The following is a 15,688-nucleotide window of genomic DNA, read 5'->3' as shown; positions in this document are numbered from 1 at the left end:
AGAGAGAGAGAGAGAGAGAGAGAGAGAGAGAGAGAGAGAGAGAGAGACACCTGCAAGGCTAACTGGAAAGCCGACACCTAATCCACTCCTTTTCTTACATAAACCTCTCTACAACAACCTTTCACACAAGTTTCACACTTTACTCACCTCAGCAGTTCATGTTCACTTCTGCTTTAGTCGTGATCACATTTTCTCCCCTTTACTTGATATCGTAACGGTGTGCGTGTCCATAACTGCAAATGTTCAAATCGATCACAGTAACAATTTGATTTGAAGACAAATGATAGTTAAAGCTTAAACGCGGGACTCAAATTAAGGATTTCTACAATCCTGCCGAGATAAACCGTCGGTTACTCGAATTCTTTAGATGTTCATGATGTGACGGAGCTTTCTGATCTGCCATCTCGAGGCAGGGTTTGTGCGTGAGCTGAAAGCATTTGAAGTGGAATGGTGAACAGCCTGCTCTCAAAACTCAAGGGACACATCCGAGTCGTAATTAGGAGAGGACCGCGTCCATATTTTATGGCGTACAAAGACACAAACACATTCACAGACACGATTTCCATTACTGCCACATGTGTATATGTATGATACATGGATCCACGGGTATATATTCACGCATGTAAAGCTGAAATAGAAGGTTCCTCGCCCACACGGCACAACGGTCCACTATGTACATCTTCGATATCAAATTCTCTCCCCCAGTTTTCACCACTGTCATGTTTGCTGTAATGTTGTCAGTACACAATAGCAGCGGCGGTGTTAAGCTCATGTTGCCCCATCAAGAGGAGAGCACCAACAACAACCAAACACTTTTCCCTCCTCTTCCCACCCTGTTTACGAGCAGATCCATTCGTCTCTCACTTTGTTCCCACGCTCCCTCGCTTCTTTTTTCTATCCTCCGCATTGTCCTGTGCCCTCAGGTTAGAGGTTCTCTCTGTTTCCTCCTCTAAAGCTTGGAAAACAGAGGAGGAGGATGAGAGGAGGCGAGCTAGAGAGAGAGAAAGAGAGAGAGGAGGGCCGGGCAACGGGGCCGGTCCTTCTGCCTCCTTCGGCCTGGATGGCTAACCGGTCTGAACTGGTTCTGACATAGGTGAACCAGAGACGTGTCCTCTTTCGCCTCTGGACAAAAAAGAACCATGGTGGCATTCCATCTACAGTCAGCAGGTACCAGGGAAGTGTGCATCCATGTGTGTGTCTGTATGTGCATGTGTGTGCGTGTGTGTGTGTGTGTGTGAGCCTGTCTCCCAAGACCTTTGAGGCCTGGACCATTGCCAAGTTCATCTGTTAATGGACAGCCACTACGAGAGCTGCCCCATCCCCCCTCTTTCTCCTCCCCTCTGTCTCTCCAGCAGCCATGCCTGCTCACGACCCCCCCTTAACCTCCCCAACCCCCAGCCAGGACTGCCCAGATACAGGCCCTCACTCTCCCTCTCCCGCCTCCTCCACTCCCTTTCTCTCCCTTCCCCTGAAAGCTATATCATTCCCTTTCTCCCTCTCCTCCTCCTCCTCCTCCTCCTCACTGCCCCCCAACACTCTGGGCTTCTCCTATTCAAGATAAACAGAGTGCTTCAAGTTCAGGGGACACCCTGGGACCCTTTAACAAAGCCATCTATCATGCTGTCTGCCTGAGACTCCTTTGGCCATAGTGGGCTCTGTTGCTGCTACGTCTCTCTCTCTCCTTCTCAATCTGTATCTGTGTGTGTGTGTGTGTGTGTGAACATACACAGGCTGGACATAGACCAGCCAGCAAGCCTGCTAACCCTGACTAGCTACTTGCTCTTCCTGATCCTGAGCTGGACAATTTCCCCATTGTGTTTGTGGCCCCAAAGACAGACCCCCCCCCCCCTCTCTTCTGCCAATGCCCCCCCCCCCCCTCCTGTTAAAACGAGACAAACTCATGACACGGAGGCACGCAACGGAGCGAAGAACAGCATGCACGCGTGGGCCAATTTCTCTCCACACCTCGGAGACGGACTCCGCTGACCCCTCTCCGATTCCCCTGAAGTCAAACAGCGGGACGATTAACCAAACTGTCAACATCTTAATAGTATGGGAATAAGAGACAGACAGTAGGCCTAGAAGAAGTGTGTAAACACTATGGAGATTAAGAATGGTACACAAGAGAGACAGAGAGACAGAGAAAGAGAATAAGAAGAGAGAAGCCCTGTTCATACATGGATGCTGCAACATTTATGGGTTCAATTATCTAGGTAGTCTTTTTCCGCATTCAAGCACAGGTCTGATATTGAAATATACGGTGGCAGGTGTTTTCCCAAGTGATGTGGTATTCCATGCATTATTTTCTGCTCATTACGGGTGGCAGCAAGTAGGAAGAAGAAGAAGAGCATGGTGAAATGTCACACGGGCTGAACTAAACGATAGAGTTCAGAGCCAGTCTTTTTCATGCCTTCTTATAATAATAGTGAAGGCGGTAGCTTGTGTTGCTGTTGGATCAATTTTTTCTTCATTATTTTGAAAGGCGTTACTAATTATGTATTTGCAATGAATTGACAATAAGTATGCTTTTACCTTGTAGACTATGTGGAGCTCTTCAGTGCAACACCATTGTTTCTATGGTGGCATTCATTATTTGTTTTAGATTTCTTTAAATTAAATATAATTTAATTGTTGCTGTGTTTCCACTCGACCTAAGCTGGAAGATATCCAGAAATATAGCCATAGGTCCTGAGCAGGCAAAGACTCCAGCTCCTCTTCCCACCCGACGCTGCCTATTTCAGGAATATTTACAAGTTAAGGTGCATGCAGTTTAGGGGCCAGAGAGTTTCCTGGACACCACAAGCTCACTCCTGGCATGGGAGAGAGACTCACATCATGGTCACACAAATGCTCGCTCGAATTTTCTCTTTCACTTCCTTTCTTCCTCTTCTTCCTGCTTGTCCTCGGGTATCTCTCCGACACACAGCAGCCCCGAAAGCCCAGCAGCTGCTGTCCTCTCCTGCCTGCTAGAGAAGGGGACCAGCCAGCCGGTTTTAGAGCGCTAAATTATCCATTAGATGTTATCAAGTTGTAGCAGGGCTATGCCATTCTGCTAGGAGCCATCAATCTTTCATAAGTCCCGGGCACGGCCTGCATTGGGATGCACTACCAGAACCTCCCCACCGCTCCCAGCACACCACCCGCCCCATCCAACTCACCCAACTGCACGCAAACTTGGACATGTACACAGGCGCACACAGTCAACAAACGCACCATGCTGACATAAATGCATCAAGGTACACGCTCTTGCACTCAAGCTCTGCAGAAACAAGCTGGATGGAGCTTGTTTGGGGAACATCCAGTTCTACATTTCTAGCATTGTGTCTTTTATCCCCCTCGAGCTCACCCTGCTTTGCTCCCTAAACGAAACTAACATTTTGGGCCAAGCATCCATATTTTTTGCTGTCTAAATCCTGTTTCACTGCCCCTCACACTACCTTCCCTTAGATGCTCTCCCTTTTTTCTCTCCTCCTCTCCTCTTCCTCCCTCCCTCCTGCTGCTTCTTGCCGTGGCCTGGCAGGCAGGCAGGGCAGACATGTTCAGAATGCGCTCCGGTAATGGGCTAATCAAAAATGCAAAACAATTGGCAATTACCGCGCGGGGCCCTAATGGTCATTAGAATTTACAACAAGGTAATGAACTGAGAGTCAGCTCAGTCCATGCATATTCATAAAGCAATCAGGCCTTTGAAGATTAAAGAAGCGCTTCAAATTTAAATGAGGGCGCCAGCATGTTATCAGTGAGATTCAGCCTGCAAACGTAAAGGGTGCCTGGGACGGGAGTGTGCATTTATGAATGTGTGTATGTGTGTGTGTGTGTGTGTGTGTGTGTGTGTCTGTGCGCTGTGGGGGTTGGGGGTCAGTTTGGTGTGGGGGATGGATGGAGGTGTAAGTATGTGTGTGCAATGTGCATGCATCTGTGCATAAGTAATGACGGTGCGTGTCGATCTCATTGGGGTGCCAACTCGTGCCTGCATGCCTTTGTGCCAAGCGCAAACTACAGTTACATCAACATCACCATATAGCCTAAAGTGATTCTAATAACCAAATTAACACTCTTAAAAATGAATGAGGCCCTATCTTCTGATCATCATTTAAAAGACGTGGGATTTGAATGTAAGATCAAATGTAACTTGAGCTATTAGGAGGCAATGAGCTTTTAAACACAAACCCCCCCTGAGGAATACAGCAACCTATTAGTACACATTTATGAAAAAGTGCAGCGGCAGACTTGGTTTGCATGCTCATGGACGCACTAAAGCCCTCTGAGACTTTCACACACACAGAGGGCTGTGAGTTTTCACGAGTGAAACGCCAGTGGCAGGGGCCCTCTCTCTGTCCTATATCTCTCTGGTTGAGATAAGGCTAGCAAGACACAGCTGCAGACGACCACCCAGCCACACACAAAAGGTACAAACAGACTCGCACAAACACGCACCCATAGACAGGCACAGTCTGACAGGCCGAGCCCTGCGCTGGGACCTGCAGTGGGACAGATAGTAGAGGAAGAAACATCACAGAGACAGATAGTGACCGGGATCAGTGGGTTCAGACTAACATGACGCCCTCGCCACTGAGGCTCTCCCTTGGCCTCAGCATTATCACCATGGGCATGGGAAAGACAAAGCAATGGTCCTTCAGCACCACAGCTTAAAACACTAGAGTCACAATAGGAACAGCAGAGGTTGAGCTGACATACTGAATACGGGAGGTGATAATACGATAGAGAAGACACAAAATAATTAAATGTGGATCGGAATCAAACAGTGACCTAAACGAGGACATGAAGGAAAGGGGGAAGAGTATGTTTTTTTAAAAGAAGAAGAAAAAGAAAATGACTTTGCTGAAGTCTCTGTTCCCATTCTCACCCCCGACTAACCTGCCTACTTCCTAAAATACCCCTTCAGTCCTTTTTGCTCTCATCCACCACTTCCTGAGCCACAGCTGTATCAAAAACACTTTTTCTTCTCTGTTTCTGTTCTGTCTAAAAATAAAGTCATTAACCTGCAGGTGGTGCAGCCGGCGGCTGGCGTGACAGGCCCTGACGCTGTCAGGTGACCCCTGACCCTGTGATGTGACTGCCTGCCACGCTATTGACAGGACAGCGGCAGGACACGCTCATTTCTGAGGATACTTTTTCATCTCGCATGACGTGGCTGTGGACAAACAAGGTTGTTTCTGTCGTATAGCTTCGTTTGACAGTAGGTAAAGGGGATAGAAAGAGGCAGCAAATAGTGGGTGTGTTTGTGTGTGTGCGTGTGTGTATGTGGGTGTGTGTCTTCTGGCTTTGCTCTGCAGCCAAATCTGCTGGAGTGAGAATGAGTGGATCTTGGAAGCCTTTAAGAGGTGTAGACACGCTAATGTAGCCAAAACTTTCCAGTCCCTCAAGATGAACCACTGGGGGGGATGCGTGGAGAGAGAGTATGAGTGAGAGAAGGAGAGATAGGGAGACAGAGGAAAGGAAAGGAGAGAGAGAAAAAGACAGAGAGATGGAAAACAGAGGGGAATGGGCTAAAATAAGTATCATATGTTTCTGACAGATCTCATCAACTCACAACACATCATGGGGCCTCTGCCACAACACATTTATTACAGACAAAACACAGGTCCCCAGGAGGGGGTTTACACTGTATGTGTGTGTGCGCGTGAGCGTGGGTGTGTGTGAGTGTGTGTGTGTGTGTGTGTGTGTGTGTGTGTCTGGGGGCATTGTTGTGTTTATAAAACAGGTTTGTCTGTGTACTTTTGTGGGAGGGTGTATGCAAATACATACGCTTCTTTTTGTGTGCATGCTTGTGTGTGTCCGTGTGTGTGTGTGTGTGCATACTTGAACTAGCCTCCACCTGAATGGCCTGAGGCTGTGGTACCGTGGTTGTTAGAAGACAAACAGAGACACAGGAAGCCCAAGCCAGGAGCCCTAAGGACAGCACACAGAAACACACACATACCTACCCTTAAGTACACACACACACTCCCGCTGTCAGTCACACACATAACAGCCACCTCGACATAAGTTCTGCTTCCTAAACCCACAAAACATTGCTTTAACACACAGATACACCTCCTCTCTCTCTCTCTCTCTCTCTCTCTCTCTCTCTCTCTCTCTCTCTCTCACACACACACACACACGTTTAGGCCCAGCCCATCCCTCAGGCCCAGAGCTCTGTGCCAAGTCTGCCCTGGCAGGGTCCACAGAGGGGTGTCCTCAGGCGAGGCTTGCCAAGTCAAAGACCCTTTCATGTTGAGCCTGCACGCCCAGAGTAGTAAAGCTTTAACAAACAGCCCGACACACACTCTTTCTCTCTCACACACACATACGGAAAGCTATAAACAGTTTAAGTGGTCAAAACCACACTCATACACACACACACGTGCACACATATGCACATACATTAGTTTAACACCGCATCCACACTCGGGATGTAAACATCCACTGGACTTTAGCACTTGAATGCAGCCACAGCCACTAACACTCAATCCAACAACAAAGGCTGCCGAATCGCCGCCGACAACATTCGTGGGTGTTTAGAGTTTGGCTTTGGAATACAAAAATGTCCTCCATGAAAAATTCATCCGAAAAACTGTTCCTGTTCACCTTCATTAAAACTTTGTGGAGCCCACAGCCAAAAATAGGACCGATTTCATCAGAGCCCAGAGCAACTGTAGGATCAAATTAGAGTCAGTTTTTACAGACAATGGAGTGCTTATCTTGATAATATTAGCTGGTGTCCAATAATTACAACAGCATGCATCTGTGCCTTTTCAGTATCAATTAAAGTGATCACCGAAACAAAGGCACACACCACATGTGGACTCGCAAAGCGACTGGTATGCACGCACATACACACTAGAAAAAGATATCACTACCAAGACGCCTCTCACCCCCCGCCACTCACACACACACTCCCCATGCACTGCCCAGCCCCCCAGTTCTGCCTGACAGATACCCAGTGTGTATACGTGTGTGCTTATGAGGGAGTGTGTGTGTGTGTGTGTGTGTGTGTGTGTGTCGGGGGGGCTGTGGTGGTTTGGAGAAAGGTGGCACCGTGCCAATAGGGAGCCTGCTAAATACCTTTGTCTCCACAACACACAGGGACAAACAGGACAGGCAAGCTGCTGCATGAAGACACTCTACAGCCACAGAGAGGTGTTACAAGAACTACCGCTCGGTTGTTTCGAATGTTTTCTTCCTCATAGAGGAAAAAAAAAAGGGGAAAGGTGGCTGCCATAATTAACTCAGTATTGATTCAGCGTCCAGGTTACAATAGAGGCAGTGTGCTGGAAAGAGGCAGAAGTGTGAGATAGTGGTCGGTTTGAGCGGCTACAATGGCCTCATTAACACACATGGCTACACTGGCGAGAATGCAAAAGGTGCTAATGCTGGGATGGATAAATACAGGCCACAGTTATGTAGCAATACGAGCACAAGAATGTGGAACCACACTCGTAAAATGTAGTGAAGAGAAACGATTTTGTAAAATTACTAATTACGGTACAGAGGACATGATAGTGCATCCTCAATCATAACAATGAAAAGCATCTTGCTCCAATTACTCAATGCAGGGAGACCAAACAATCATTTATTGCCCTGTTTACAATTTAGCCCGTGCAATAATGAATGTGAATGCAAATTAAAACTATGCATCCCCTTCACCAGTGTGCCTGCTTAATAGTGGTTATATCCTGTGACATAAATCCAGTTCTACACTGCAGTCACATAATTTGTGTGAGAAACCGTCATCTGCTCTTTTTCTGGGCCATCCATAATCTGGAGACAAGCGACGGTGTCCCTATGCATATCTTAAATTGTTTATCATGCAAATGATGGCACGCAGGCTGCTCTGCCCTCTTCTAACGGCCCAGAGCTCCAGACTGCAGACCCCAGCCCCAGCTGCAGCCATGAGACTCCCAGACGGCCTCAGCTGTCCCAAAGACGGAGACCGAGAGGCACAGCCTCATCTCCGGCTCTGGGTGTATTACAGACAACTGCCCCCCCCCCCCCCCCCACACACACACACACACACACACATACACCCTCAACCCCTCCACCCCACCTCCAAGTTCAACCATACTGGGTGTCAGCTCCTTTAGTCCAGCAGCTTCTTTCCTAAACCTTGCCCAAGCCCTTGCCTGTATACGCTGCTGTCTATACAGAAATCCATCTGCGTCAAAATGACATTTCAGGAGGAGGGTGGGGAGTGTAAGGGTCATATTCATTTGAGTCTACGCAATGCATATGCAGTAAATATTTAAGGGTGTAACTTATAATACACTCCCCTTGAATAAACTGGACATGAAGCCAGTCTGGCAGAGATACAGTGTGTAGGGACAGTATGTATTGAGATGCCTCATCTCAGTGTCGGCATCTAACTGAGCAGGGTGAGAGAACATGGCAGCTAGCATATGGGGCACGGGGTGGCGCGCTGGCACTGCCAGTCTGTATCCATCAATCTTTGACATAGAAAACAGAGGCGGGGGAGGCTGGCTTTTATGCATATGTGACTGACATGTGGTCTATCCTGCACAGTTCTGTTTTACCCCCAAAAATCTTTTGCAGGGTTCTCCTTTTTCTTTATCTGTAATCTTGACCACAAATCGTTATCTTTGGTTTTACACAAAAAAATGTTATATCAGCGTTACAACACTATCAATCAAAGTGTCACGAAACAACCAAATCATTCTACGCATTACGGTATCAAGCGAAGCCTGAGAGTTACACAATGCCAAGAGACATAAGGCCTATAAATAAAGCTCTCCTCACAATGCTAGTGACCTTATGATATCATGTGAAATCCACTGCATGATGATCTAGATGAGCACAGAAAAGCATGTCCGAACAGCTGACACGGCCAAGAAGCATGTTGGGTGTTTTAGTGTGTGAGGATGTGTGTGCGCGTGTCCGTGTGTGGGTGCTCATACACAGGGCAGATGTTTAAGAAACTGCACACAATTGAACAGTGGTCATATTGTATGATAGCGGGCTGACTAGTTTACAACAGATAGCAGTCGTCCCTTTACAAAGCCGTCTGCAAAGCTGCAGCCCTGAATACTACAGAGCAGCAGTGCACATTATTGAGCACTGCTCTCCGTGCATTTAGCCTGAATTGGCTTCAAATTAAATCTGCCCAGGCAATCATCCCAATCTGGCACATGATATTGGATATGTTAAAGGAAATGAATAAACATTCAGATAGGCTGGTCAGAATCAAACTCCACTCTGTAAAACCAGTCATAAGGGACACTCGCTTGTTTGCACAGAGACTCATGTTTTCACTTCAGCCTCATTTAGCCCCGGTGGACAAACAACAAACCGACCAGCCGCCTTAAGAAGTCCTTAATTACTCAAATCAAGAAAAACACTGACAATTAGTGGCTGTAGGGTTCCTCAAATAAACGCTTCTTCCTTGACAGTTCAGCATAATTACATTCTTTTCTATCGCTTTTTAATTTTAGCAGCAGAGTGAGGCTTCACAGGCGCATATTTGAGGGAAGGAGAGATATGGCAGTGTAATAAGCCAGGGAGGGATAGAGACACATCTCTCACCACCACATGAGAGAGAACGTGGGGACCACAGGATCTGAGCACATCTGTGATGCAGCAACAAACCCGAAAGAAATGCATCTTTCTCTCTCTCTCTCTCTCTCTCTCTCGCTCTCTCCCTCTCTTTCATAGTCTGTTTCTTTGTCTGTGTGTGTCTTTTTCACTATCTGGAAATGTTTCTATTTCTCACAATCATTTCCAGCTCCGGCTGGTCTTCGTGTGGGTTCATGGCGCAGCTGAGGGACAGTCACAGCTCCTATATGCAGCGGCAGATTTTTCACACTCTGGTTATGCAGAACGGACGCAATCCCTACTAACAGCAAGAAACAAAGAAGATTCTGAGAGAGCATCCCTTCTGAATAAAACTGAAATAAACTCTCTATGAACCTGGAGAAGTGTGACCTGCTCCACACCTGTAGACCTTAAAGACTCACTGCCTGCATTTGTTTTTCCTGCTCATTTGTTTGCTCTTGTGTGGCAGCCATTTTAAGCTCCCACTGTGTTTACCTGTGATATTCTCCTGCTTGGGGATTATTCCTTGCAAGGGTGCAGATAAACAATCCTCATCCTGCGGCGACACCTGAACGGCCACTTCCACGGGGCGACACACCCTCCGCGGGTGCTGATGGTGGGTCCGCGAGTGCGAGGAGGACGTGGAGAGGGGAGAGGCGAGCGGGGAGGACGGTGGCCTGTCCAGAGGTTTGTCCATACAGAGGCTCCCGTGGCACTGCCTCCGTTTGTGTTCAATGAACAGCAGGATGTCAGCCAGGGGGAAGCGGGAGTGGCACTGGCCGCAGGTCAGCAGGTCCTGGTCCCCTTTTAGGGGCTCACCCTGAACCACTCCCAGCCTGGGGAAGTCCTGAGAGTCTTCTTCTGGTAAAACACCTGACAGCGGCTCAGCTGCACAAACAGATAAGAAAGAGGATTGTGAGTTCAGAGAGAGGTTGTGATTCTGTAGAGCTGGTAAACAAATGTGTCAGGAAAGGCAATGGAAAGGCACATCAGTGTGTCCTTCCTTGCTACAATAGATCAAGACATAGGACATAGGAATAAGGTCAGGTTGTAAGATATGTATAAAAATATTTCTAGAAAGAAAGAAAGACAGAAAGAGCACACAGACTACTTCGATGAGGACTGACATGTTCAGCTTGCAGGCAGCAGCCAAACGATTAAGTTGCTTGACCCTCTTTATTGTGCTGCCAATCTCGCTTTTTTAATGAACCTAACACCTCTGAGAATCAAAAAATAGATTCTAATTTGAGTTCAAGATGATTGGACCCCATTTCGTTAAAAGTGCTGGGATCTCATGAACCAAGGTTAGACATTGAGGGGTTGGATGTGGAGTAGGTCCCTGAAGTACTAGGAGGGAGAGAGAGAGAGAGAGAGAGAGAGAGAGAGAGAGAGAGAGAAAAGAAAAAGAGCATTTTAAAAGAAGTAATCTAGCCACACGGTAAACGACATTGGGCGCCCCGACTGGGATTTTGAGATAAGATGTGATGAATTCTTGCCGCCGGTTCAACCTTTAATTCCATGTTGGGTCAGACGAGAAGGTAGTGAGAGACTATGCAAGATAGGCCCTGTTACCTGTATGTTCAACTGCATTAAATATGAGGGAATTTGCCCCTATTTTACTGGAGCTTATCTTAACCTGCTTATGCCATGGACATAGGCGGGGTGTGTGAGGCTGGGTTAGGTGGAAAGATTTTCTTCAAACCAAATAATCTCATTTTGATGCCACGCAAGAGTGATGTGAATAACTTTGAAAACTAAAATATAATCCTTTTCTCAGACATCTGACTGCGGCAGAATTTAAAGTAGTTTAGGCCAGTGAGTCTGTTTCACAACCAGGAAAATCATGAGGCCTCTTCATTTGCTATTTTAGATGTGGATGGCTCCTTGTTATAACAGTGAATCAATCATTTCATTTCAGGGGATTTTTTTTTATGTTAAAATGGAATAAAAAAAATGAAATGCATCAAGCATTTAGCTTAATTTCCTCTGCCTGTATAAATACGTAATTAAATGTTCCTTTGCTACGTGATGACAGCTCAACATTGGCCCCAAAACAAGATAATATAAAGTGGGATTTTGTAGGATTTTGTTGTCCAAATGAGTATGAATATTTAAAAACATAATTATTATGCCAGATAAATTGTAACTGAACTCCAAAGATCTGGGTCAGAGCCACAAATAAAAATGATTTAGGCTAAATAAAACCTCGCCAGGGCATGGAAAGTATATTTTTTTAAGTCTACATTTTTGTAAATAGTACGTAAACATATACACTATACTCACTATAACTGCTTGTCTCTAAAACACATTTTCTTTGAATATTCTGAATATTTCAGTTTCTTTTTTTCCTCCTTTAGAAACCATGAGCAGCACGAGCAGCATCGAATATACAATCACTTAGTTGTGCTAAAACGATCCTCTTCATGGGCTTGGTCAAGCAGCACAGAGATAAAGTAGTTCAAGTTCACTAATGGCCTACAGGACTACAATCATAGTGCGCCCCCCACTGGCAAACCTTTTGACAATTACACCTCAAATGAAGGCATTCATGTTGCGAGAGCATAATTGGTTTCAGCCGAAATGGGAACAGCGTGCAGAGACACATCTACTACAAAAATAATTAAGAACAAAATGAAATAAAGGGGCTTCTTTTCTCCTCTTCTAACTTAAATATATTTGGAGACGTCTCCGCATTCACTGCTGACCATGAGAGTGTTTTAATTAAGCAGTCCCTGCTGTTATCAGCCTAGGGGTGGGAAATAAGTCTCCAGCAAACATAAACGCGTCTGGACAGGGCGGAAATCATATCACTCAATCTCAATCAATGCCCTATGATTTTAGCACAATAGCGCGTAAAGCGACTTCCCTGCTTTCCTCTCCCACAGTTGTAAAACAGCATCGCGCACGGGGAATGCACGTGGATTTATACAGCATCTGTCCGATAATGAGGCTAAATAACATACTGCGCATTAAAAACACGATATTAAAACAGCAGCTGAGAGGGATTTGTGACACAGACACTATTCCGCCTACAACGCACACGAGGTTTCTGCGCTGTAGACAAGTGGGCATGTAAACACCACTTCCCGGTGTACAAACCGGCTCAAACATCTGGAAATACATTCTAACAACACAACGAAGTACGTGCGTTGTTGTGGTGGAATAGCTTTACGCGATTCACCTGGAAAACTTCTGAGCGGAATGGCAGCAGGAGGCTTGCGCTGCCTTCATATAGGCAAAGGTCCCTGGCCATAAAGCCCATGCATGCCCTTTAATGGCGAAAGAAACCTTGTGGGCTACGTTATACAACACGGTTAACCTACACAAGTTGAAGCTCTCTGTCACGTTGTTTGAAAACTTCCACCAGATGATCCCATAATCAATGTTAAAGAACATGTAGTCTTGGGTATGTTTGCGTTTTTGGTCATTTCACTCAGGACAGCGGTGTGTCCGTGCGTGGCCGTCTCCTACCTATTCAAATTCCCCGAGGAAGTTGCCCTGTGCGTAAGAAAAGCCCGTTGAGAGGAGACAAACAGCTTAAATTAAGTCAAAATGCGATTAATCTCCACTTACGCGAAAACTCCCGTTTGCTCAAGTGCTGGGGTTTGCCTTGCTTGCGGCGAGACATGTTGGTTTAGTGGTGGCTTTTCGGCTGAGTTCACATTGGGAAATCCGTCCCTACAAGGTAGACTCCAAATGAAATATCTTCATTGATGCCTCTGACATCCGAATAGGAAAAAAAGAACTGCAGATCATACAGAGGGTGATGCGTCGCGCGCTACGGGCTGTGCGGACCTCTTCATGACTTTTTCGCAAAGAGAGAGTGATGGGGGTACAGCGATACCCCCCTGAGCTGCAAGTTCAAGTGCGGACGTGACGTTCCTGCGAACTTGAACGTCAGGAGATGGACGGACTGAGACACAGAAAACATGGGCAGGGCGAAGGCGGCCAGTGGGAGGGGGACAAGCCGTAATAAAAACCAATGGACACTCATTATGGACTACCTATGAAGGGAAGGAGGGGGGAAAACAGAAGAGAGGCCCCGAAGACACCAATGGACAGAGGGGATCAAGGGGGCTGGGCTAAGAGAGAGAGAGAGAGAGAGAGGGGGGGGTTGAGTTATCCAAGGAAGTGGAGGAGCAAAGCGCATGAACCAAACAGCGCTGTAGCAGGGATGTGGAGTAATAAACCCAGCTTTACTGCTCCATTCATATTTATTAGTTTATTGTCAGGCTGATATGAATATTAATTTTCTATGTAAATTTACAGCGTAGACTTGAGATTGTGACATGAAGGTGGGATAAAGTGTATTTATTTCAGTGTGATTATGTCGTATATCATTCATTTTTTTGCCATTTCAGTACGATGCAATGTATTTGATTTTGTGGTTGTTGTTTTTAAATGAGATTTAAGCTTTAATGAGGGACTAATGAGGGGAAGCTGTGAGATGCTCCAACACAACTTTCTGAACCGTCTGTGGATGAATGCTAAAGCCTATAAAGTGGATCTCCTTGCTTTGGTTTTTATCCACAGTGCAAATGTTAACACACATAGTGAGATACAAATTAATATTAATATAAAATGATCCAATTGTGGAATCATTGTATTACTAATCAATAAAAATGAGGAAAAAAGGGCTTCTAAAAATAGATTTGAGGCTACATTTAGAATCCAATGTCCTCTGACTTATATCATTATTTGATTTGATGTGTTATTAACCAGCGTGTTAAAGGTGTTAAATCAGATATCTCTCTATGAACAATGCACCTTAGTCTGTATAAAATAAACTATAAAGTGAAACTGAGGTTGGTTTTCTTTGCTTATCTTAATGTTTTCATCTGACAGGTTGTCTATGTGATAGATAAGCAGACACACCTCTTAACAGAAGAGGCTCCAACAGGCCAAATAAAAGCCTAGAACGCATAAAGCCATATGGAGGTATTAGAAAACACATTGCTGAAAGTTACTGCAATGTAATATTATGTTATAGTGTTGAGGTATTGTATGTAAAATACATCTAGCCTATTTAAATGATTTGGCATTGCTGTTGAGTTTTTTATAGTTTTATTGTGATTTTTATAGCCTTTACCGAACAGGAGCACAAGCAGTAAAATCACATGCAACCAGGCAAATAATGTGACATTTGAAACTGGGAGCCAAAAGAGTAAACTAATTGTGACAAAACTCATTTCCACATTGTTTTATGCATAGCTGTAATTCTCCATCTGCTTTGATTGTGTGGTTGTTGTTGTTTTGGCAGAAGCTTGAAAGCATAATGTTCATCTTCCATAGCAGCACAAGAAAAAAATAGCTAAATGTTTTCATCCTTCAGGGACACCACTAATGATAAATGCAACAACGAAGTATGAAATAAATAAATAAAAGGCTAATAACTGCTGTGCTATGGAGGGGTATTTAGCTAAAACGATGCACGTCAGATAGATGAAGGTAATCTCAAGTTCGAGTCTTGTTATAATCATCTTCATTAAGTAAATGTCGAAAATTATACGTATAGGCCTAAAAGCATGTTCTTTTTAATATCTGTTTGGTTTCATATTGTGAACATATAATGCAGAGACAGATGGAGCTCATAAACAACAGTCAGGAGAGATAATTCACACAAACACACCCAGTTATTGGTGAGAAATATACCTGCTACTGGTGTTGGTATTCCAGACAGAGTAACTAGTCGTTTGGTTTGATTTCAGTAGATTTCTTCTTCTTTTTTTTGTATAGTGCGAGTTATAGTTATTTTTGTTGGTGCCATGAACGCCTCATAATTGACCAGGCCCCAAAAGCCATCACAGCTCAATGCTTTGGCGCCATCTAGAGTGTTTTATTACAGATTGACTCCAATACAAATCATTCCGCCAGCCAACAGTCAGACAGAGCATTGAGTTGGGATATACTGTATATACTGTATATATGTATATATTTTGATTTATATATTATTTAATTATATACATATAATTATTTATAATAAAACAGAAAAAATGAGTTTTGTAGAAAAATATTAATACTCAAATATATAATTGATTGAAACTCAAGTTGGCAGTATTGACGATTCTAATACAAACTCTATAGATTTACACTTGCAAGATGCTTGACAGCCAAATAAATAAAACTAATAATAATATAA

General features: G+C 44.9%; 1 protein-coding gene across 1 annotated transcript in view; it reads right to left on the bottom strand.

The window, feature by feature from the left end:
• bcl11ab (BCL11 transcription factor A b) overlaps window positions 1–13,488 on the bottom strand; it is a 36,150-nt gene extending 22,662 nt beyond the window's left edge. The window contains 2 exon segments of the mRNA XM_031864559.1: window positions 10,045–10,437; window positions 13,123–13,488. Of these exon segments, the coding sequence (XP_031720419.1) occupies window positions 10,045–10,437; window positions 13,123–13,177 (448 nt within the window). The 5' untranslated portion in view covers window positions 13,178–13,488.
• Between the last annotated feature and the right edge of the window lie 2,200 nt (window positions 13,489–15,688).

The sequence above is a fragment of the Anarrhichthys ocellatus genome, unplaced genomic scaffold (genome assembly GCF_004355925.1).
Source record: "Anarrhichthys ocellatus isolate YVR2014 unplaced genomic scaffold, GSC_Weel_1.0 scaffold31, whole genome shotgun sequence".
Classification (NCBI taxonomy): domain Eukaryota; kingdom Metazoa; phylum Chordata; class Actinopteri; order Perciformes; family Anarhichadidae; genus Anarrhichthys; species Anarrhichthys ocellatus.
The sequence above is the reverse complement of the archived record's forward strand: the minus strand, read 5'-3'. Positions and strand labels throughout refer to the sequence as shown.